This window comes from Somniosus microcephalus, chromosome 19 (assembly GCF_052327205.1).
Source record: "Somniosus microcephalus isolate GS21.2 chromosome 19, FLI_Smic_1.0, whole genome shotgun sequence".
Classification (NCBI taxonomy): domain Eukaryota; kingdom Metazoa; phylum Chordata; class Chondrichthyes; order Squaliformes; family Somniosidae; genus Somniosus; species Somniosus microcephalus.
The window spans coordinates 4,518,789-4,543,113 of record NC_141005.1 but is presented as its reverse complement, the minus strand read 5'-3'; the positions used below and the strand labels follow the sequence as shown (position 1 = coordinate 4,543,113).

At 48.7% G+C, this 24,325-nt stretch overlaps 1 protein-coding gene across 2 annotated transcripts in view; it reads left to right on the top strand.

The window, feature by feature from the left end:
* The first annotated feature begins 584 nt into the window (after positions 1-584).
* The window catches only part of LOC147103508 (RILP-like protein 1), a 32,528-nt gene continuing 8,787 nt past the window's right edge, over positions 585-24,325 (top strand). For both annotated transcript variants that reach the window (XM_086011853.1, XM_086011854.1), the window contains exons 1-3: positions 585-669; positions 5,046-5,215; positions 5,316-5,414. In XM_086011853.1, the coding sequence (XP_085867979.1) occupies positions 667-669; positions 5,046-5,215; positions 5,316-5,414 (272 nt within the window). In that variant the 5' untranslated portion in view covers positions 585-666. The remainder of the gene's footprint in view (positions 670-5,045; positions 5,216-5,315; positions 5,415-24,325) is intronic.

Here is a 24,325-nt window from a genome sequence, read left to right as displayed (position 1 = left end):
AGGTTAGGAGAAATGCTTTGTTTTAAATCAGAGGGTGTTAAGGCACGAATATCCGATCAGAAACAGAGGGAGCAGCAGAATCCAGAACAGCTTTTCACAGAAACATAGATCAATATTTGATAAAAATTTGAAGGATATGGGGAAAGGACAGGTGATTGGACTAATTGGCTAGCTCTTTGAGAGAGCCAGCACAGGCATGATGGCCGAATGGCCGCTTCCTGTGCTGTTAAAGAATCTCTTTGCAGCAATTTCAGAAATACATTTGGTGTAATGCTGCCTCGGGCTCGGAGACCAACCTGGGAGCTGCACTGCCCTGTTTATATCCGGATTGGTTTCACCAACAAGAGGGCAAACAGGATTCCATCTGTCTTTCACGCTCCCTGAAGCACTCCTCTTAAATCTTGCCCTTTACTATTAGATTTTTTAAAATACAGTTAAGGAAGTAGCAAGTAGCACTCAAATCTGTGGCTGTGATGTCCAAAATGTTTCGGCATCCCCTCATTGCATGACCTTGTCTCACGATGCACCAACCTTAAACCCTTTCTATGAGAAGGGTTCAGTGTCCACACACAGTTGACTCGCTGAGTAACCTGCTCTGTTCATCACCTTCAGGTACAGCAGCTGGCCTTCTTCCCAACCTTTGAGGAATATGAAAGGGAGTATTTCATGGTAATGGTTTGGTTATGTTGCAGTATTTCATTCTGCTGTGCGTGTGTGTGCATCAAGGACTTGAACCGGATTGCCTATGTGCCGGAATGTTCGGGACTTAAAGCTGATCTCTCTCGTTGTAATGTGTGAAAAGCTGAAAAATGTGTGAAGTATGTTTAATCCCACAGTGGGAAAAGCTTCAGAACTTTAATCATTTAAAACTTTTTTACAAACTAATTTACTCTGAAAGCCATAACTGACTTGAGGACTGGTTAGATTAATGGAGTTAGGAGTCTACCATTTTTGTTTTTGCAGGGAGAGGGGGTTGGTCTCTGGCAAAGGTGAAACCAAAAAGAAAACCCAGCGGAGAATTTAGAAAGAGAGAATGTATATTTGCCCCCAGCATTTAACTGTTTCTTAGAGATGCACTTAACAATTTTAAAATGCCGTGTGTTTCAGCTCCCTCTCTCGAAAAACACACTGGATCTACACATTTTTAATTGATGTAGGAACAGGAAGAGGCCATTCAGCCCTTCAAACTGCCTGAGCCTGGCGAGCTGGAAAGACTGCTTCCTGATTGGTAGATTTTGACCAATGAGGTTGGCTTTGTGCCCCGAGTGTAGAGTTGAAAGTTAAGGCAGGAGTTTCGATTGCTGGAGTCAGTCCCATTACCCACAGCCTGGGTACCCCCAGAATAGGGGGTCGAACCCTTTCCCGTCCCATCCCACCCCTCTGTGGCTCACTGCATGTCCATCTGCTGCATTACAAAGCTAACTTCAACAGCCCCTCCCGACCCCGCAACCTCCACCACCAATCGGGACATGAGCAGCAACCTCATGGGAACACCATCACCTCCGAGACACACACCAGACTTGGACATATATCGGCCGTTCCTTCATCGTCACCGGGTCAAAATCCTGGAACTCCCTCCCTAACAGCACTCTGGGAGTACCTTCACCACACGGACTGCAGCGGTTCACGAAGGCAGCTCACCACCACCTTCTCAAGGGGAAAATAGGGATAGGCAATAAATGTCGGCCTTCCTAGCGACTCCCAAAACCTGAGAATTACTAATTTTTTTAATTTTCCATATCGGTTGTGTATAACCAGTGAGGTCAGTGTTGCGTAGTATTTGAAACCTTCTGTTCTGCAGCAGGTACAGGACCCTCTCCCTGGTGGGTGTTTTATAGAGCTGCAGACAGATTTAACCTTGCCAGCCCTTGTACTGTGCGCAGATAGAATGACCTGTGATCTACTTTCAGATGTTCCTGCTGTCCCAATGCCGTATCTGCAGTATTTTTCTCTGCATTCTGACACAGAAAGCTCGCTTTGCTGGTTGGTTGGTGCAGAAGGATAAATGCTGACATTGCTTTACACCTGACGTGAATGATTGCACGTCTGAAATCTCCCCAAGGCCTCCAATATCACTGCAGGAACTTCCAAAAATATGGCACTATCTAAGGGTGTTTGATCTTGCTTTCAAAAGTTCTGATTCAATATTAATTTGGAAAACATAACTACATATAGAAATAAAATCAACCAATATTAGCAATTATTTCTTTCAGCTTGAGTAAGTGCTAATTATCTATAATACAAACATTTAATTTGGAAGGCGTTTTAATTTTACGTAGAATTTACAGCACGGAAACAGGCCATTCGGCCCAACTGGTCCGTGCCGGTGTTTATGTTCCACACGAGCCTGCTCCCACCCCTCTTCATCTCACCCTATTAGCATATCCTTCTGTTACTTTCTCCCTCCTGTACTTATCTAGATTGCCCTTAAATACATCTATGCTATTTTCTTCAACCACTCCCTGTGATAGCGAGTTCCACATTCTCACCATTCTCCGGTAAAGAAGTTTCTCCTGAATTCCCTATTGGATTTATTAGTGACTATCCTAGTTTTGGGCTCCCCCCACAAGTGGAAACATCATCTTTATCTCTACCTATCAAACCCTTTCATAATCCTAAAGACCTCGATCAGGTCACCCCTCAGCCTTCACTTTTCTAGAGAAAAGAGCCCCAGCCTGTTCGGTCTTTCCTGATAGTTATAACCTCTCCGTTCTGGTATCGTGTGGAATCTTTTTGCACCTTCCCCAGTGCCTCTTGTTTGAGGCAGATGCTTTGCATTCACAATGAGGTCAATTTGCTCAATTATGTTTAATATTTTTGTGATGTGGAATATCTACAAATGTTCTCAATCATTCCAAAATGAAGGCATGTCAATGCCATACTTGTGGGGACAGAACCCGTTAAACACCCTAAACATCGCTACATTGTCCTGTTCTACCATTCACACCGTGCTGCATAAATCACTGGCCCCCAGCTGGCTGTTCATTGCGACCAAATACACTGTTGTCTGCAATTGCTTCTACCCTCAGTGCGTAGGTTTTGAAGACCCACCGCCCCCCATACCCGTGACCTGGATCTCCCCAGGTGTGCTCGTCACTCAGCAGTGATCTCCTATCATTGCTCTCCCACCTTCCACCCTCCATAAACTTCAGCTCATCCAAAACTTGTCCCGTTCACCCATCACCCCCCTGTGCTCGTTGACCTACACTGGCTCCCAGTCCAGCAACACCTCAGTTTTAACATTCTCATCCTTGTGTTCAAATCCCTCCATGGCCTCAGCCCCTCCCTATCTCTGTAACCTCCCCAAGCCTTGCAACCCTCCGGGACCTCTGCACTCCTCTAATTCTGGCCTCTTGCACATCCCCCGATTTCCATCGCTCCACCATTGGCGGCCGTGCCTTCAGCTGCCTGGGCCCCGAGCTCTGGAATTCCCTCCCTAAACCTCTCCGCCTCTCTCTCCTTTTAAGACGCTCCTTAAAACCTCCCTCTTTGACCAAGCTTTTGGTCACCTGTCCTAATATCTCCCCATGTGGCTCCTGTCAAATCTGGTCTGATAAAGCCCCTTGGGATGTTTTACTATGTTGAAGGCGCTATATAAATGCAAGTTGTTGTCATTTACCTATTGGACTTGCTTCTCTTTTGGCCTGTGTGTGTGTAACTTTAGTCTCATCTATAACCCACCAACCTCACTATTTTATCAGCAGCAGTTCCCCTTTCTTCCCCCGACTCACTCCACCCTGCCTGATCTCTGTTTCCTCCCCTCGAACCTTTTACCATTTCCATTCCTTGAACTCCATTCCACCCCTTCCATCAAACCCGGCTCTTCCTGGGCTGCCTCGCTCCCCAGACGACTGGGAATTGTTTCCAGCTGTGTGCTGCACTGTTGAATGAGATCTTTTATCTTCACACATTCTGACAGGTGGGTGCTTTTTGGAGGAGGGGCTAGGGGCTGTGCGCTGCCACTTGGAGCTAAAATGTCCCCTAACTACTGCTCATCATTTTCCACATTGACAAGGCAGACCATCTGATGAACTCTCGGTGAAGATATTTATTTTGTTCTTGGTATGTGGTCACGCTGACTGTCTCCCCGAGATGTTGGTGACCTGTCCCGAGGCTTGTTGGTTGTACAACTGAATCGGTTGCTAGGCCACTTCAGAGGGCATTAAACATCGACCACGTTGGTGTGGGACTGGAGCCCCATGTAGGCCCAGACCGGGTAAGGACGGCAGGTTCCCTTCTCTGAAGGACATCAGTGACCCAGTTGGGTTTTTAATGACGATCGAAGGCTGAGCTGCTGCTGTGTGATTGGTGTGTTTAACCCTTTTAACTTTGTGCAGATTGTTTCCTCTCCCGTTGCATTTTGGTTCACTGTGTGATGGTCTTTTGTAACCCGAAGAAACTTCACATTGCCTATCTCTGATATGGCTTTCTTAATCTGTTTGCGCTAACTAATTCTTTCCCTTTTAAAGGGACAGTGTCTTTACTCTGACGGTTGTGACAGCTCGGAGTTATGACATTCGCTGTCAATAGGTGTCGCTGCAATGCTTGCCTATAATATCGTGACTAACATTCGGTGCAGTTCTTTACTGTCTTGGAGACAAAGGCCGGCCCCTTTCAAAAGAATTTAGCGTGGCTTGTTGTTGTGCTTTCTGCTGATGGTGTGGGAGCCTTGGCAGAGCTGTGGGGAGGGGATGGGCAGGGGTTCAAGCTTAGCAGGAAGCTGGGGACCGGGGAATGCTGACTTAGCCAGTCCAAAGGTCGAGCCGGGAACTGCATAGACTCGCTGGCCGAACCTGGAGGCTGAAGACGGGTGACGGAAGTTCCTGGGAGCGAAATAGAGGTGCTTTCCCCCAAAACCGCGTTGTCCGACCTCAAAATGATTAGGGGGAGGGGGTCATGACCCCCACTGGCGCTGCCACTGGTGTGGAGTTCCGTGTTATTGAACGAAATGTGGAGTCAGAAATGGAAGGGGGGGTGGGTGATGCTCTCAGTCTATCACCATTGACCATTGGGTAGAGATTGGCAATTGCTTCTCTATCCTACAGACGGAACCCATGAGTGAAGAGGACTTTCAATTGGATAAGACGCCTGCAGATTTAAATGACCCCAGCCGACCTCGCTTCACGTTACAAGAGCTGCGGGATGTCCTCCACGAGAGGAATGAACTGAAGGCGAAGGTTTTCTTCCTTCAGGAAGAGATGGCTTATTACAAAAGGTAATCAAATTGCTTCTCCCACCCGTGTTTCTGTGCTCGGATTGTCGCTGTTCGCTCCGTCACGAGCGGCTTGCATTAATTGTCTGCCTTGTTTTCACAGCGAGGAATCGGAGGAAGACAACGGGTCTTCAAACCCTCCCCCCTCCCCACACGTGCAGCCGAAAGCAGCGATTCAGCCAGAGTCTGGCATCAGGCGACTGTAAGTAAAACCAACCTACCTCTTTGCATGACCTGTGTCTAGAAGATTAATTGTCTGGCTCTGTTGCTCAATTGACGCACGTGTCTAGTTTGAATGGAAGTTGTGTCGCACAGGGAGCCGCAGGTTAGCGGACTGGCCTCGTTATTCGGTGCGTTTCTGGGCCCACAACTCGTAAACCACTCTTGATAACTGTCGCTGGCTTCCCTTTCTGTTCATTGGTCCACACTCAAATAGGACAATTCAGCAATGCACTGGGCTGGACACCAGCAGCGTCACAAATATCCAGTAGCTGTTCAACCAGTGAGTGCTGCACAGCTGGTAATGTCTGGCACTGAATCTCATGGACCTGCTTTGCCAATACGGTGCGTGCCATCAGCACAGATTACATAGGAACAGGAGGCGGCCATTCAGCCCCTTGAGCCTGTTCCACCATTCTATTAGACCCTGGCTGAACGGTACCTCAACTCCATTTACACGTCTTTGCTCTGTATCCTTTGACAACCTTACCCAACAAAAATCTATCGATCTGAAAGTTCCAATTATCTCAGAATCCGCAGCCTTTTGGGGGAGAGAGTTCCAGATTTCCACCACCCTTTGTGTGAAGAAGTGCTCCCTGACATCACTCCTGAACGGCCTGGCTCTAATTTTAAGGTTATGTCCCCTTGTTCTGGTTTCCCCCACCAGAGGAAATAGTTTCTCTCTATCTACCCTGTCGAATCGCTTTATCATTTTAAACACCTCGATCTGATAAGAACAAATGAATTAGGAGCAGGAGTTGGCTGTACTGCCCCTCAAGCCCGTTCCACCATTCAATAAGATCATAGCTGATCTTCGACCTCAACTCCACTTTGTCGCCCGATCCCTTGATTTCCCCGAGAGTCCAAAAATCTATCGATCTCAGCCTTGAATATACTCAGAGACTCAGCAGCCGCAGCCCTTTGGGGCACAGAATTCCAAAGATTCACAACCCTCTGAGTGAAGAAATTCCTCCTCATCTCAGTCTTAAATGGCCGACCCATTATCCTGAGACTATGCCCCCTAGTTCGAGACTCTCCAGCCGGGGGAAACAACTTCTCAGCACCTACCCTGTCAATCCCCCTCAGAATCTTGCATGTTAAAATGAGATCACACCTCATTCTTCTAAACCCCATAGAGTATAGGCCCATACTTCTCAATCTCTCCTCATAGGACAACCCTCTCATCCCAGGAATCAATCTAGTGAACCACCTCTAAGGCAAGTATATCCTTCCTCAGATAAGGAGACCAAAGCTGTACACAGTACTCTGTGGTCTCACCAAGGCTCAGTACAATTGTAGCAAGACTTCCCTACTCTTATACTCCAACCCCCTTGCAATAAAGGCCAACATGCCCTTTGCCTTCCTCATTGCTTGCTGTACCTGCACGCTAACTCTGTGTTTCCTGTACGAGGACGCCTACATTTCTCTCAACAGCAACATTTAATAGTTTCTCACCATTTAAAAAATATTCTGCTTTTCTATTCTTCCTACCAAAGTGAATAACCTCACATTTCCCCACATTGTACTCCATCTGCCATCTTATTGCCCACTCACTTAACTTGTCTCTATCCCTTTGCAAGCTCTCTCTGTCCTCCTCACAGTTTACTTTCCCACCTAGCTTTGTATCATCAGCAAACTTGGATATATTATACTCGGTCCCTTCATCTAAGTCATTAATATAGATTGTAAATAGCTGAGGCCCAAGCACTGATCCTTGTGGCACCCCACTAGTTACAGCCTGCCAGCCGGAAAATTACCTATTTATCCCTACTCTCTGTTTTCTGTCAGTTAACCAATCCTCTATCCATGCTTATACAGGTAGACTACCTTTTATCTGAACTTCGGAAAACCGAAACCCTCTAAAAACCGAAGGTTTTTTCGTTCAGCGTAAGTCGTGCGCACGACCCCGACCCCCGCCGACGACCCCCCGACCCCCGCGCCGACCCCGACTCCCACCGACCCCGACCGACCCCCACCGCCGACCCCGACAACCCCCACCCCCGACAAATTTCCCAGTCTTATAAAATACCTTCCGAAATCCGAAATTTTCCGAAAACCGAAACACGGCTGGTCCCGAGGTTTTCGGATAAAGGATAGTCTACCTGTACATTACCCCCAACCCCATGAGCCCTAATCTTGTGTAGCAACCTCTTATGTGGCATCTTATCAAATACATATTTGGAAATCCAAATATACTACATCCACTGGTTCCCCTTTATCTACCCTGCTAGTTACATTTTCAAAAAACTCTTAATACATTTGTCAAACACGATTTCCCTTTCATAAAATCATGTTGACTCTGCCTAATATTATGATTTTCTAAGTACCCTATTACCACTTTCTTAATGGATTCCAGCATTTTCCCGACAACTGATGTCAGGCTAACTGGCCTGTAGTTTCCCTGTTTTCTCTCTCCCCCCTTTCTTGAATAGCAGGGTTACATTTGCTACCTTCCAATCTGCTGGGACTGTTCTAGTATCTCAGGAATTTTGGAAGATCACAACCATTGCATCCACTAGCTCTGCAGCCACCTCTTTTAGAACCCTAGGATGTAGACCGTCAGGTGTAGGGGATTTATCGGCTCACCGCTCAATCTTCTAAACTCACGGGAATACAAGCCCAGTTTATGCAACCAGGCATCATAATCTCCACTCAGATATTTAAAATTTGCTCTAATTGCTGATCTTTTGTATCGAATTCTATTTAAAAACTTGAAAATAAGACCATTACTCACTCAGAGCCCTGCGTTTAAAGAGCATCAGTTACATTTTCTGTGTTTCTTATTCTTGGATGTCTGAAATGATTGAGACCAATTTCCATTAAGAGCCAATGGGGTTTGGATTTTAGCAGGTGGTGAGCCATTCATCACATGTCCCTTTAAGAGCAATAGGTCGTCCCACCAACAAACGAGTTACACTGCGGCGGCGGCTTGCTCAGTTGATTGACCTGCGTCCCATTCTGTGACCTCCTTCTCTCCAGTGATAAATCTCACCTAAACTGCACTAATTTCCTGACTCTCACCTTGGGCCTGGTCTGCATTCTCCTCCTTGTGATGTTAATGCAGGTTAACGTGCTAGGCATGGCCTCTGAAACTCATGCAACTTATTAACTCATTGAGTAGCAAAAGATCTTCAGCCCTCCAACTAGTCACATCGGGGCCTTGGTGAAACCACACCTGGAGTACTGTGTGCAGTTTTGGCCTCCTTACCTAAGAAAGGATATACAAGAAACTTTGTGCTATCCGGCACCGACGGGACCGAGCTGTTGCCGTTCCCTTAAAACTGCCGGATAAACCAGCGTTAATGTTGAAGCATACGGAGCTTCAGCTTCAGCTCCGTATCTGGCAACAAATACTGTTGCTTAGCAACAGCTTCTAAACAGTCGGCCGTACCTTGGAAGCGTCTCTGTCGCTTAGCAACAGCTTCAGAGAGACTTTGCAGAGCCTGACTGTTGGGGGAAAAAAAGCCACAAGAAGAAAAAAAACCTAACAAAACGGCTCCTGATTTTTGCCGGTGGCTCGAGCTTGCCGGTCATTTAGCCTCCGGATAACACAAAGTTTCCTGTACTTGCCATAGAGGGAGTGCAGCGAAGGTTCAGCAGATTGATTCCTGGGATGGCAGGATTGTCGTATGAGGAGAGATTGGGTCGACTAGGCCTGTATTCACTGGAGTTTAGAAGAATGAGAGGGGATCTCATTGAAATGTATAAAATTCTGACAGGGCTAGATAGACTGGATGCAGGGAGGATGTTTCCCCTGGCTGGGGGGGGTCTAGAACAAGGGGTCACAGTCTCAGGATACGGGGTAGGATATTTAGGACTGAGATGAGGAGAAATTTCTTCACTCAGAGGGTGGTGAATCTGTGGAATTCTCTACCACAGAAGGCTGTGGAGGCCAAGTCACTGAATATATTTAAGAAGTAGATAGATTTCTAGACACACAAGGCATCAAGGGGTATGGGGAGAGAGCGGGAATATGGTATTGAGATAGAGGATCGGCCATGATCATATTGAATGGCGGAGCAGGCTCGAAGGGCCGAATGGCCGACTCCTGCTCCTATTTTTCTATGTTTCTATGTTCCTTACAGAATATCATTTTAGTTGGGAGGTATTTTCTCACTAAGTCTGGTCAGTGCTGAGAGAGTGCTGCACTATCGGAAGTGCCGTCTTTCGGAAGAGACGTTAAACCGAGGTCCCGTCTGCTCTCTCAGGTGGACATAAGAGACCCCACGGTACCATTGGAAGAAGAGCAGGGGAGTTATCCCCGGTGTCCTGGCCAATATTTATCCCTGAATCAACATCACCAAAACCGATTATCTGGTCCTGTCTTTCATTGGTGTTTGTGGGATCTTGCCAGGCCTCCACGATAAGGAGCAGAAAATAGCAAAATATTAAAATTTTAAGCTGAATTAATGTAAATTGTTCCGACTTTCCCTCTGGGTTACTGTAGGACAATTTTTTGACCTTAGCCTTGACTTTGAGAGACGGATTGAGGATGTTGATGGGCTGAGAGTCGATGGCGGTGAGGGAGGACCGTGCAATATGTGTCCGAGCAGTTTGTGTGAATTTCTTTTGCCCCTCCCTTTAACGGGTTGTTAACCTGTTGTTGCTGAGAACATTTCACTGCTTGTGTTTTTAAAAGGCCCAGTGAGACGCTCCCTCAACAGAAGATACTTCTCTTTGAAAAGACCATCCTTTATGTATAAATAGAAATTGTGTCTGCTCTAAATAAGGATTCTCTCTACGGAGGGTTTGGCTGAGAGTTGATCTGAGTTTGATTCAATATCCGTGTTTTACTACCTGCAATGAAAACTCCGGTATAGTTTATACAGTGTGTGAGTTATTATAGCAACAAGCACCTTGATGAATATTTAGAGTCATAGAGTTACACAGCACAGAAAGAGGCCCTTCGGCCCATCGTGTCGGCGCCGGCCATCAAGCCCTGTCTATTCTAATCCCATTTTCCAGCACTTGGTCCGTAGCCTTGTATGCTATGGCGTTTCAAGTGCTCATCTAAATGCTTCTTGAATGTTGTGAGGGTTCCTGCTTCTACCACCCTTTCAGGCAGTGAGTTCCAGATTCCAACCACCCTCTGGGTGAAAAAGTTTTTCCTCAAATCCCCTCTAACCCTCCTGCCCCTTAGCTTGAAACTATGCCCCCTGGTTATTGACCCCTCTACTAAGGGGAAAAGTTCCTGTCTATCTACCCTATCTATGCCCCTCATAATTTTGTACACATCAATCAGGTCCCCCCTCAGCCTTCTCTGCTCTAAGGAAAACAACCCCAGCCTGTCCAGTCTCTCTTCATAGCTGAAGCGCTCCAGCCCTGGTAACATCCTGGTGAATCTCCTCTGCACCCTCTCCAATGCAATCACATCCTTCCTATAGTGTGGCGACCAGACTGCACACAGTATTCCAGCTGTGGCCTAACTAGCGTTTTGTACAGCTCCATCATAACTTCCCTGCTCTTATATTCGATGCCTCGGCTAATGAAGGCAAGTATCCCATATGCCTTTTTAACCACCTTAGCTACCTGTCCTGCTGCCTCCAGGGATCTATGTACATGCACACCAAGGTCCCTCTGATCCTCCCTAGGGTCCTACCATTCATTGTGTATTCCCTTGCCTTGTTCGTCCTCCCAAAATGCATCACCTCACACTTTTCAGGGTTAAATTCCATTTGCCACTGTTCTGCCCATCTGACCAACCAGTCTATATCATCCTGTAGCCTGAGGCTTCCCTCCTCACTATTTACCACTCCACCAATTTTCGTGTCATCTGCGAACTTACTGATCATACCTCCTACATTCATATCTAAATCATGAATGTACACTACAAACAGCAAAGGACCCAGCACCAATCCCTGCGGTACACCACTGGACACAGGCTTCCAGTCACAAAAACAACCTTCGACCATCACCCTCTGCCTCCTGCCACTAAGCCAATTTTGGATCCAATGTGCCAAATTGCCCTGGATCCCATGGGCTCTTACCTTCTTGACCAGTCTCCCATGCGGGACTTTGTCAAAAGCCTTACTGAAGTCCATTTAGTTCGGGTGGACCTTTTTTGTAACTCTCCCTGATCACCTTCAGCCAGAAGAAGACAGAAAAGTCTTGCCTGAGCTGCTGAATTCTACAGGGAGCATTGTCACATATACCTTGCGGGGACGTTTGCTAGCACTGCTGGGGGGGGGTTTAAACTAACTTGGCAGGGGGATGGGGTACAGAGTTCAGCTATAATAGGGGGTGATTTACAGCCAAATACAGAGGAAAAAACAAGTCAGCTGGGAAGGCAGAGCAAATATGTGAAGGCAAAAGGGAATATGGCAGGGCTGGAAGGCATTTATTTTAATGCAAGGAGTCTTGCAAATAAGGTGGATGAACTGAAGTTGTTGTTGAACACATGGGAGTACGATATTGTTGCTATCACGGAGACATGGTTGAGGGAGGGTCAGGACTGGCAGCTCAATATTCCGGGGTATAGAATCTTCAGGCGAGACAGAGGGGGGTGTAAAAGGGGAGGGGGTGTTGCAATATTAATTAAGGAGTCAATTACTGCTGTAAGGAGGGATGATATATTAGCGGGTTCCTCTAATGAGGCCATATGGGTAGAACTTAAAAACAAAAAGGGGGCAAGCACTTTGCTGGGTGTGTACTATAGGCCCCCAAACAGTCAGGGGGAGATAGAGGAACAGATATGTAGGCAAATCTCAGAGAAGTGTGAAAATAATAGGGTAATAATAGTGGGGGATTTCAACTTCCCCAATATAAATTGGGATAGTCAGAGTGTGAAAGGCTTAGAGGGTGCAGAATTCTTAAAGTGCATCCAGGAGAGCTTTTTGAGCCAACATGTAGAAAGTCCTACAAGAGAGGGGGCGGTACTGGACCTAATTCTGGGGAATGTAGCCGGGCAAGTGGTGGAAGTATCAGTAGGAGAGCATTTTGGCGACTGACCATAATTCGGTGAGATTTAAGGTGGTCATGGAAAAAGACAAAGACGGCCCGGAAATAAGGGTTCTAAATTGGGGGAAGGCCGATTTTAATATGATAAGGCAGGATCTGGCCAAAGTGGACTGGGAGCAGCTACTTATAGGAAAATCCACATCAAAACAGTGGGAGACTTTCAGAAGGGAAATAGAGAGAGTACAACGCCAACATGTTCCTGTAAAGGTCAAGGGTGGGACCAACAAGCAAAGGGAACCTTGGATGACAAGGGATATACAAAAATGCATTAGAAATAAAAGGGGGGCTTTTGGCAGTTACAAAAGACTAAAGACGGAAGAAGCCCTAGAGGAGTATAAAAAGTGCAGGGGCATACTTAAAAAAAGAAATTAGGAGGGCGAGGAGGGGCCATGAAATAACACTGGCGAGCAAAATAAAGGAAAATCCTAAGATGTTTTATAAGTATATTAAGGGCAAGAGGATAACCAGGGAAAGGGTAGGGCCCATTAGGGACCAAAGTGGCAATCTGTGTGTAGAGCCAGATGATGTAGGCGGGGTTTTAAATGAATTTTTTGCATCTGTGTTCACTATGGAGAAAGACGATGCAGACTTAGAAATCGGGCAAGGGGACTGTGTGGTAAACCACTGTTTGTATTCCACTGTGTACATGCCTGGACATGCCTCGGCTGACTCCTCCCACAAGTCCTAGTATAAAGGTGACTGCTCCCCAGCCCTTTGTATTTCTAGACCGGTCGACCACTCGAGGCAGACCTTCATTCTTTTGTTAATAAAAGCCTTTAGTTACTCTCTTAACTCTCAGTCTTTTATGAGTAATTGATAGCGCATCAATTTTAGTAACAAAATTTTTATAATGGAGAAGATCCTCACACCAGCATGCCTGGACTTCGATCATCGGGAGGCGGACTCATCCACCAAGTTTACTCACTGGCTTAAGTGTTTCGAAAAATTCCTGACCGCCTCCGCAGCAATCAAATCGGACGAGGACAAACTGGATGTCCTGACCTCCAAAGTGAACCACCGAGTGTACTCGGTCATCCAAGACGCGACCTCGTACGCGGACGCTATCAAGCTCCTCAAGGACCAGTACACGCGCCCAGTGAACGAAGTGTATGCCAGGCACCTTCTGGGGAGTCGTAAACAACAACCTGGGGAATCGACCGTGGAATACCTTCAGGCACTGTCTGTGCTTGGTCGGGCCTGTGGTTGTAAGGATGTAAAGGCCGCCGTGTACACAGAGGAACTTATCCGGGACGCTTTTGTAGCGGGCCACAGATCCAATTACACCCGATGTGGTGTATGTGCCTTTAAGAGCAATTGTGGTGTATGTGCCTTTAAGAGCCCCAGGTGTGCGTAATGCCGGTAATTGCCACTTGGGCTATATAAGCCTGTGTATTGTGTATATCCTTTAGAACCCCCCCCCCCCCCCCAGACTTGCTTAGTAAATACCTATGAACCAACTCCTGTCTTCAGTGTCTTTATCTACACACGGACACTACAGTGGCGACGAAGTGGAAACGGACTTACCTGCAATTCGGCAGCACCTCAAGGACATCGATTCCTCCAGCGTCCAGAAGACTCAAAGAAGTAATAGAAACTGTGGTTTCACCAGCTGGCCAAGCTGGTGGCAGGTACTGCGCTAATCATTCCTGGGCGTCAGGCTGGGGCTCCAGCGGCAGGCTCTACAGCTGAGACAGGCAGCGAAATCGGAGGCAAGCAATAACGGACTGGGAGGGTGCACTCGGGAGACGGCCGGCGCGGCAAGCAGGTCAGCGTTTAGACCTCCGTCGGGAACGAGTCTCCAACAGTGAATAAACGGAAACCACAGTAAAACAGCGTTGTTATCGGTAGCAGCGGCGGGAAAGCGCAGGAAGCGCCATATCGTTGCTACAGAGAGAAAAAAAAAGCGCGGGAAGCGCCATATCTTTTTTTGAAATGCCTAAGTCTGGCAATATTGATGCTTTTGATAACGAAACAGAGCCTAACTTTGGCAATATTGATGTTTTTGATAACAAGATAGAGGATTGGACCACATATGTAGAAAGAGTGGAGGTGTTTTGCACCGCAAATGGAATAGAAGATGAAAAAAAAGCTTCAGTGCTTCTGGATCTAATGGGCGCAGAAACATACAAGCTGTTACGCAACCTTGCCAATTTGGAGCAGGTGCTCACTAGGCTGAAAGAACGGGGCCTACGAGCAAATCGCTCCAAGTGCGAATTTTTCCAAAATCAGATATCATATTGTGGCCACATAATTAATAAGGAAGGGTTGCATAAGTCACCTGAAAAAATTGAAGCAGTTATAAAAGCCCCAGCACCTGAAAATGTTTCACAATTGAGGTCATTCCTGGGATTAATAAATTACTATCATAAATTTTTACCGAACTTATCAACTATTCTACACCCTCTTAATGATCTTCTACACACAGGAGTGATTTGGAAATGGAACGAAGACTGTAAACGTGCCTTCCATAAATGTAAAGACTTAATCACATCCGAGAAAGTTTTGGTTCATTACAACCCATCACTAACAATCAGACTGGCGTGCGATGCATCCCCTTACGGCATAGGAGCGGTATTGTCCCATAGATTCCCTGATGGCTCGGAACGGCCGATAGCTTTTGCGTCACGCTCATTGAACTCAGCTGAGCGTAACTATTCCCAGATAGACAGGGAAGCACTCAGCCTGGTATGGGGAGTGAAGAAATTCAACCATTACCTACACGGACAAAAATTTACCTTGCTGACTGACCATCAACCCCTCATCTCCATATTCAACCCTAAGAAAGGTGTCCCCATTATGACGGCACAAAGACTACAGAGGTGGTCCCTTTTTCTAGGGGCACACCAATACAACATTGAATACAAAGGGTCAAAACAGCATGGGAATGCTGACGGTTTATCACGCCTGCCGTTGCCAACGATAGAAGAGGCACCTACAGTAGACCCAGTAGAGATATTCCACTCCACCATAGTGGAATGTCTACCGGTGACAAATTCTGCCATTGAAAGGGAGACCAGAAATGACCCTACTCTCTCACGGGTCTACGATTTAACAATGAAGGGATGGCCAGCACATGGCGAACCACTGTTGCCAGCATTCTCGCAAAGAAGAGAACAGCTGTCAGTGTGCCGAGGAACCTTGATGTGTGGATCCAGAGTGGTGATTCCACCCAAACTCCAGGATAAAGTGCTAAAGGAGCTTCACGAGGGGCATCTGGGTGGAGTGAAAATGAAGAACCTAGCTAGGGCGTTTGTATGGTGGCCAGGTATCGATGGAGACATCGAAGACATGACCAAGAGCTGCCTAGGATGCCAGAAGGTCCAAAATGCTCCGCCACAGGCCCCTCTACATCCATGGGAGTGGCCCTCATCTCCCTGGCAAAGGGTGCACATCGACTTTGCTGGTCCATTTATGGACTCAATGTTCTTAATCGCAGTTGATGCACACTCCAAGTGGCCGGAGGTAATAAAGATGTCCTCCACCACCACGGAAAAAACCATCACAGTATTAAGGACCATATTTGCCAGGAATGGGCTGCCGGAACAGATATGTTCTGATAATGGACCGCAATTTGTGTCCGAAGAATTCAGAAAGTTCTTAAAGAACAATGGGGTAAAGCACTACACGTCCGCCCCATACCATCCCGCCACCAATGGATTGGCTGAAAGGTTTGTCCAGACCTTCAAGAAGGCCATAAAGGCCATGGGTAATGAAGACATAAAACTTCAGCACAAGGTGGATAACTTATTTGCATATAGGAATGCAACACATATGGTTACAAACCAAACTCCCGCCATGATGTTCTACAATAGAAACCTAAGATGCCGGCTGGATTTGGTCAAGCCCAACATCCGAAGGGACGTGGAGAACCGGCAGTTTCAGGGCATGAATGAAAGGCCAACTAGGGCCTTCCAGATAGGCCAACTGGTTTTGGCCCGGGACTACCGTACCGAGAAATGGCAGCCTGGAACTATCTGCACACGACTAGGACCACTGATGTATACCGTGGACATCGGAGAAAGCATAATAAGGCGCCATGCTGACCAAATCATCAAGTCATCCGAAAAGGGACAACCTACACCACCACGCTATACATCTAACGATGAAGTAGAGATACCCATATCTACCTCCGATCCGGTGATACTGGAACCCGATGAACCCGACACTGGCCTTCAAGCCGAATCAGCCTTGCCAGAAGAACCTACTACACCACCAGAAACTACTACACCCCCGAGGCGTTATCCGGACCGAGTCAGGAAGCCTCCTGAGAGACTAACTTATAATTAATTAATACAGCAATGTATATTATTTTTGCATATAACATGTAATTAATAATTACTTAAAATATGATGTACTAGTTAGCTAGAAGGGGAGGAATTGTGGTGTATGTGCCTTTAAGAGCCCCAGGTGTGCGTAATGCTGGTAATTGCCACTTGGGCTATATAAGCCTGTGTATTGTGTATATCCTTTAGAACGCCCCCCCCCCCCCCCCCCCCCCCAGACTTGCTTAGTAAATACCTATGAACCAACTCCTGTCTTCAGTGTCTTTATCTACACACGGACACTACACCCGACAGCGACTGTTGGAGCAGAGTGACCTCGACCTCAACAAGGCCTCTGAACTCGCACTATCACTGGATGCAGCCTATGGATGCCTACTCCTCTGCACCGTGGACGCCGCGGGGAATGACAGCCTGGGACACGGTAGGACCGCCTCATAGCGCCGTGCCACCCCAGCAACGGCCCAACTACCGCAGCAGTGTCCCAAGGCCAGACAGCAGTGCCCCAAGGCCAGAAATGCTACTTCTGTGGCCAGGCAAAACACCCCAGAGCGCGCTGCCCGGCGAAAAACACGATCTGCTCGGGCTGCGGGAAGAAGGGACACTACGCTAACGTCTGCAGGGCCAAAGCCACCCCGAACCCCAGCAGCGCCGCATGCGGGCCGCCATCTTGGGCCTCCCCGGCCATGTGCGAACCACCGGTACAGCAGCCATTTTGGACGCCTCCAGCCACATGGGGATCATGGACGCCGCCATCTTGGACGACAGCCGGAATGCAGCAGGCCCCCAACACCGCCTCATCTGATACCCGCAGCGACACACCGACCCCTACGCTGGCATCCGTTACACTGGACCAAGCGAGACCGCACCAGCTGGCCAGTTCCACAATGGACATTAAGGTAAATGGCCACGATACAATCTGCCTTTTTGACTCTGGGAGCACTGAGAGCTTCATCCACCCCGACACGGTGCGGCGTTGCTCTCTCCCAGTCCTGCCTGCGCACCAGCGGATTTCTATGGCCTCCGAGTCCCAGTTGGCGGACATCGGCGGCTACTGCGTAGTGACACTCGTAGTAGACGGGACCGTGTACGATCATTTTAAACTTCTGGTCCTGCCTGACCTCTGCGCTGCCGTCCTGCTGGGGTTAGATTTTCAGTGCCACCTTAAAAGTGTTACGATGGCGTACGGTGGACCACTACCCCCACTCACAGTCCGCAGCCAGCAGCTCCCAAATTGCCCGCCGCGCACCAGGTGCAACCTCTCCACACTCAGAGTCACCCCCCCCCCCCCCCCCCCCGCCACTGTTTGCTAACCTCACCCCCGACTGTAAGCCCATCGCCACAAAGAGCAGGCGATACAGTGCCGGGGACAGGGTTTTCATTAAAACCGAAGTGGAGCGGCTCCTGAAGGAAGGGATTATTGAGGGCAGCACCAGCCCCTGGCGAGCCCAGGTTGTGGTCGTTAAGACCGGCGAGAAGCAGCGCCTGGTCATCGACTACAGCCAGACAATAAATCGCTACACCCTGCTGGACGCCTACCCACTCCCCCGCATAGCTGATCTGGTCAACCAGATCGCGCAGTACCGCGTCTTCTCGACCATTGACCTGAAATCAGCATACCACCAGCTCCCTATCCGCCCTGAGGACCGCCAGTATACTGCCTTTGAGGCAAACGGCCGCCTCTACCACTTCCTTAGGGTTCCCTTTGGCGTCACCAACGGGGTCTCCGTCTTCCAAAGGGAGATGGACCGGATGGTAGATCAAAATGCGTTGCAGGCCACTTTCCCATATCTGGACAATGTGACCATCTGCGGCCGTGACTTGCAGGACCATGACGCAAACCTCGAAAAATTCCTCCGCACCGCCCAACTCCTGAACCTGACATATAACAAGGAGAAGTGCATATTCCGCACAAACCGCCTCGCCATCCTTGGCTGTGTTGTGGAACACGGAGTCATCGGCCCCGACCGGATGCGTCCCCTTATGGAACTCCCACTGCCCCACTGCCTCAAGGCCCTGAAGAGGTGCCTAGGGTTTTTCTCCTATTATGCCCAGTGGGTCCCCTACTATGCGGACAAGGCCCATCCGCTGATCAAGTCCACCTCTTTTCCCTTGACGGCAGAGGCCCGCTTAGCCTTCCACCGTATCAAGGAAGACATTGCCAAAGCCACCATGCACGCAGTGGACGAATCCATCCCCTTCCAGGTGGAAAGCGACGCGTCCGACTTTGCCCTGGCCGCTACCCTCAATCAGGCGGGGAGACCCGTGGCCGCCTTTTCACGAACCCTCCAAGGCCCGGAGACCAGACACTCCGCTGTTGAGAAGGAGGCCCAGGCGATTGTGGAGGCTGTGCGTCATTGGAGGCACTACCTGGCCGGAAAACGATTTACCCTGCTCACTGACCAACGTTCAGTTGCTTTCATGTTTAACAACAAGCAGAGGGGCAAAATCAAAAATGACAAGATCTTGAGGTGGAGAATCGAACTTTCCACCTACAATTACGAGATCTTGTACCGGCCCGGGAAGCTCAATGAACCCCCGGATGCGCTATCGCGTGGCACCTGTGCCAGCGCGCAGATCGATAGACTGCGGGCCCTCCACAATGACCTCTGCCACCCGGGGGTCACCAGGTTCTTCCACTTCATCAAGGCCCGCAACCTGCCTTACTCTATTGAGGAGGTCAGGACCATGACCAGGAACTGCCAAGTCTGCGCTGAGTGCAAACCGCACTTTTATAGACCAGACAGGGCCCACCTGATAAAAGCCACTCGCCCCTTCGAGCGCCTGAGCGTTGATTTTAAAGGGCCTCTCCCCTCCTCCGACCGCAATGTGTACTTCCTCAATATTATTGATGAGTACTCCCGTTCGCCATCCCCTGCCCGGACATGACCAGTGCCACGGTCATTAAATGTCTGAACGACCTCTTCACCCTGTTCGGTTTCCCCAGCTATATCCATAGCGACCGGGGCTCATCGTTTATGAGCGACGAACTCCGTCAGTACCTGCTAACTAGGGGTATTGCCACAAGCAGGACCACCAGTTACAACCCCCGGGGGAACGGACAGGTGGAAAGAGAAAATGCGACAGTTTGGAAGGCCGCCCTGCTAGCCTTAAAGTCTAGGGGCCTTCCAACCTCCCGCTGGCAGGATGTGCTCCCCGATGCGCTCCACTCTATTCGGTCACTGCTCTGCACTGCCACTAACGCCACCCCTCATGAGAAAATGTTTGTCTTCCCAAGGAAGTCCACATCGGGGACATCGCTACCGCCATGGCTGACGTCCCCAGGGCCGGTCCTACTGAGAAGGCACGTGAGGACCCATAAAACGGACCCCCTGGTCGAGAGGGTCGACCTCCTCCACGCCAACCCCCAGTATGCTTACATTGCATACCCGGACGGGCGGGAGGACACAGTCTCCATAAGAGACCTTGCACCCTCGGGGGCCGCAGTAACCCACTACTCACTACCACCAGCCCCCCCCCTGCCCCCCCACGATCCGATATCCAGCCCCAGCAGACGGCAGGCCTGGGCCCCGCGACCCGCTTGACATCTACGAGGACGACACGCCTGTGCCACAGCCCACGCAGGACTCGACGCCGGAAGCTCCACTACCCCTGCCGTCGCCATGCCGATCACAGCGGCAGACAAGACCTCCGGAGAGACTCCAATACACTAACTTTTAATACACTTCACCCCGCCGGACTCAATTTTAAACAAGGGGTGAATGTGGTAAACCACTGTTTGTATTCCACTGTGTACATGCCTCGGCTGACTCCTCCCACAAGTCCTAGTATAAAGGTGACTGCTCCCCAGCCCTTTGTATTTCTGGACCGGTCGACCACTCGAGGCAGACCTTCATTCTTTTGTTAATAAAAGCCTTTAGTTACTCTCTTAACTCTCAGTCTTTTATGAGTAATTGATAGCGCATCAGACTGTGACATACTTGAACATATTAGCATCGAGAGGGAGGAGGTGCTAGCGGTTTTAGCAGGCCAAAAAGTGGATAAATCCCCAGGCCCGGACGAGATGTATCCCAGGCTGCTGTGGGAGGCAAAGGAGGAGATTGCAGGGGCTCTGACACAAATTTTCAGAACCTCTCTGGCCACAGGGAATGTACCAGAGGACTGGAGAACAGCTAATGTAGTACCATTATACAAGAAGGGTAGCAGGGATAAACCAGGGAATTACAGGCCAGTGAGCCTAACATCTGTGGTAGGGAAATTATTGGAAAAAATTCTGAGGGACAAAATTAGTCTCCACTTGGAGAGGCAAGGATTAATCGGGGATAGTCAGCATAGCTTTGTCAAGGGTAAATCATGTCTGACAAATCTGATTGAATTTTTTGAGGGGGTGACTAGGGGGGTGGATGAGGGAAATGCTGTGGATGTGGTTTACATGGACTTCAGTAAAGCTTTTGACAAAGTCCCGCATAGGAGACTGGTCAAGAAGGTAAGAGCCCATGGGATCCAGGGTGCCTTGGCGCGTTGGATCCTAAACTGGCTGAGTGGCAGGAGGCAGAGGGTGATGGTCGAAGGTTGCTTTTGTGACTGGAAGCCTGTGTCCAGTGGGGTACCTCAGGGATCGGTGCTGGGTCCCTTGTTGTTTGTGATCTACATAAATGACTTGGATGAGAATGTAAAAGGTATGATCAGTAAGTTCGCAGATGACACGAAAATTGGTGGGGTGGTAAATTGCGAGGAGGAAAGCCTCAGGCTACAGGACGATACAAACGGGTTGGTCAGATGGGCGGAAAAGTGGCAAATGGAATTTTAACCCTGAAAAGTGCGAGGTGATGCACTTTTGGGGGGACTAACAAGGCAAGGGAATACACAATGAATGGAAAGACCCTAGGCAAGACGGAGGGTCAGAGGGATCTGGGTGTGCAAGTACACAGATCCCTGAAGGCGGCGGAACAGGTGGATAAGGTGGTAAAAAAGGCATATGGGATACTTGCCTTCATTAGCCGAGGCATTGAATATAAGAGCAAGGAGGTTATGATGGAGCTGTATAAAACACTGGTTAGGCCACAGCTGGAATACTGTGTGCAGTTCTGGTCGCCACACTACAGGAAGGATGTGATCGTGTTAGAGAGGGTGCAGAGGAGGTTCACCAGGATGTTACCAGGGCTGGAGCGCTTCAGCTATGAAGAGAGACTGGGCAGATTGGGTTTGTTTTCCTTGGAGCAGAGGAGGCTGAGGGGGGACATGATTGAGGTGTACAAAATTATGAGGGGCATAGATAGGATGGATGCTGAGGGGCTTTTTCCCTTAGTAGAGGGGTCAATAACTAGGGGGCATAGATTCAAGGTAAAGGGCGGGAGGTTTAGAGGGGATTTGAGAAAGAACTTTTTCACCCAGAGGGTGGTTGGAGTCTGGAACTCACTGCCTGAAAGGGTTGTGGAGGCAGAAACCCTCACAACATTGAAGAAGCATTTGGATGAGCACTTGAAATGCCATAGCATACAAGGCTACGGGCCAAATGCTGGACTATGGGATTAGATTAGACAGGGCTTGATGGCCGGCGCGGACACGATGGGCCGAAGGGCCTCTATCCGTGCTGTATTACTCTATGACTCTATGACAATGAGTGGTAGGACCCTAGGAAGTTCAGAGGGACCTTGGTGTACATGTGCATAGATCCCTGAAGGCAGCGGAACAGGTAGATAAGGTGGTTAAAAAGGCATATGGGATACTTGCCTTCATTAGCCGAGGCATAGAATATAAGAGCAGGGAGGTTATGATGGAGCTGTACAAAACGCTGGTGAGGCCACAGCTGGAGTACTGTGTGCAGTTCTGGTCGCCTCACTATAGGAAGGATGTGATTGCTTTGGAGAGGGTGCAGAGAAGATTCACCAGGATGTTACCTGGGATGGAGCGCCTCAGCTATGAAGAAAGACTAAACAGGCTGGGGTTGTTTTCCTTGGAGCAAAGAAGGCTGAGGGGGGACCTGATTGAGGTGTACAAAATGATGAGGGGCATAGATAGGGTAGATAAAGAGGAACTTTTCCCCTTAGTAGGGGGGTCAATAACAAGGGGGCATAGATTCAGGGTAAGGGGCAGGAGATTTAGAGGGGATTTGAGGAGGAACTTTTTCACCCAGAGGGTGGTTGGAATGTGGAACTCAATGCCTAAAAGGGTGGTAGAGGCAGGAACCCTCACAACATTCAAGAAGCATTTGGATGAGCACTTGAAATGCCATTGCATACAAGGCTATGGACCAAATGCTGGAAAATGGGATTAGACTGGACAGGGATGGGCGGCGCAGACACGATGGGCCGAAGGGCCTCTTTCTGTGCTGTAAAACTCTATGACTCTATGACCTCCATGTGCCTTTCCAGTTAGAGGCAGAGCTCCCCGGAGAAATTCCCCATCCTCTGATTATAACTGGAACAAATTATTCACCTGTTCCTATAGAATCATAGATTCTTAGAGCACAGAAGGAGGCCATTCGGCCCATCGTGCCTGTGCCGGTTCTTTGGTAGAGCTCTCCAATTAGTCCCACTACCCGGCTCTTTCCCCACAGCCCTGCAAATTTCTCCTTTTCAAGTATTTATCCAATTCCCTTTTGAAAGTTACTATTGAATCTGCTTCCTCCGCCCTTTTCAGACAGCGCATTCCAGATCACAACAACTCGCTGCATTAAAAAAAAAAAAAAAATCTCCTCATCTCGCCTTTTTTTTTGCCAATTATCTTAAATCCGTGTCCTCTGGTTACCGACCCTCCTGCCACTGGAAACAGTTTCTCCTTATTTACTCTATCAAAACCCCTCATGATTTTGATCACCTTTATTAAACCGCCTCTTAACCATCTCTGCTCTAAGGAGAACAATCCTAGATTCTCTAGTCTATGTAATTGAAATCTCTCATTCCTGGGACCATTCTCGTAAATCTCCTCTGCACCCTCTCCGAGGTCTTGACATCCTTCTTAAAGTGTGATGCCCAGAATTGGCACAATACTCCAGCTGAGGCCTAACCAGTGAGAATGGCCTGGCAAGTCAAACTTGTGAGCCCAATGCTCTGGTTCCACTCATTAACACCATACTGTCTGATTCAGCAACAACAACTTGCATTTATATAGCGCCTTCAGTGCAGGAAAACATCCTGAGCCGCTTCACAGGAGCGATTATCAAACCGAACGTGACACTGAGCCACTTAAGGAGGATATTCGGACAAGTGACCAAAAACATGGTCAAAGAGGTAAGTTTTAAGGAGCGTCTTGAAAGAAAGACTTGCATTTATATAGCGCCTTTCATGTCCACCGGGCGTCCCAAAGTGCTTTACAGTCAATGAGGTTTCTTTTGAAGTGAAGTCACTGTAATGTAGGAAATGGGGCAGTTAATTTGCACCCAACAAGTTCCTACAAACAGCAATGTGATAATGAGTAGATAACTTTTTTAATGAAGAAAGGGAGGTGAGAGAGGGGGAGCGGGTTAGCGGGGGGAATTACAAAACTTAGGGTCCAGGCAGCTGAAGGCACGGCCGGCAATGGTGGAGCGATGGTAATAGAGGCCAGAATTGGAGGAGCGCAGATATCTCGGAGGGGTGTAGGGCTGGAGGAGGTTATAGAGATGGGGAGGGGCGAGGCCATGGAGGGATTGGAAAACGAGGATGAATATTATGCCGTGCATTAGCTCTGGTGGGTCTATTTCATTACTTTCTGA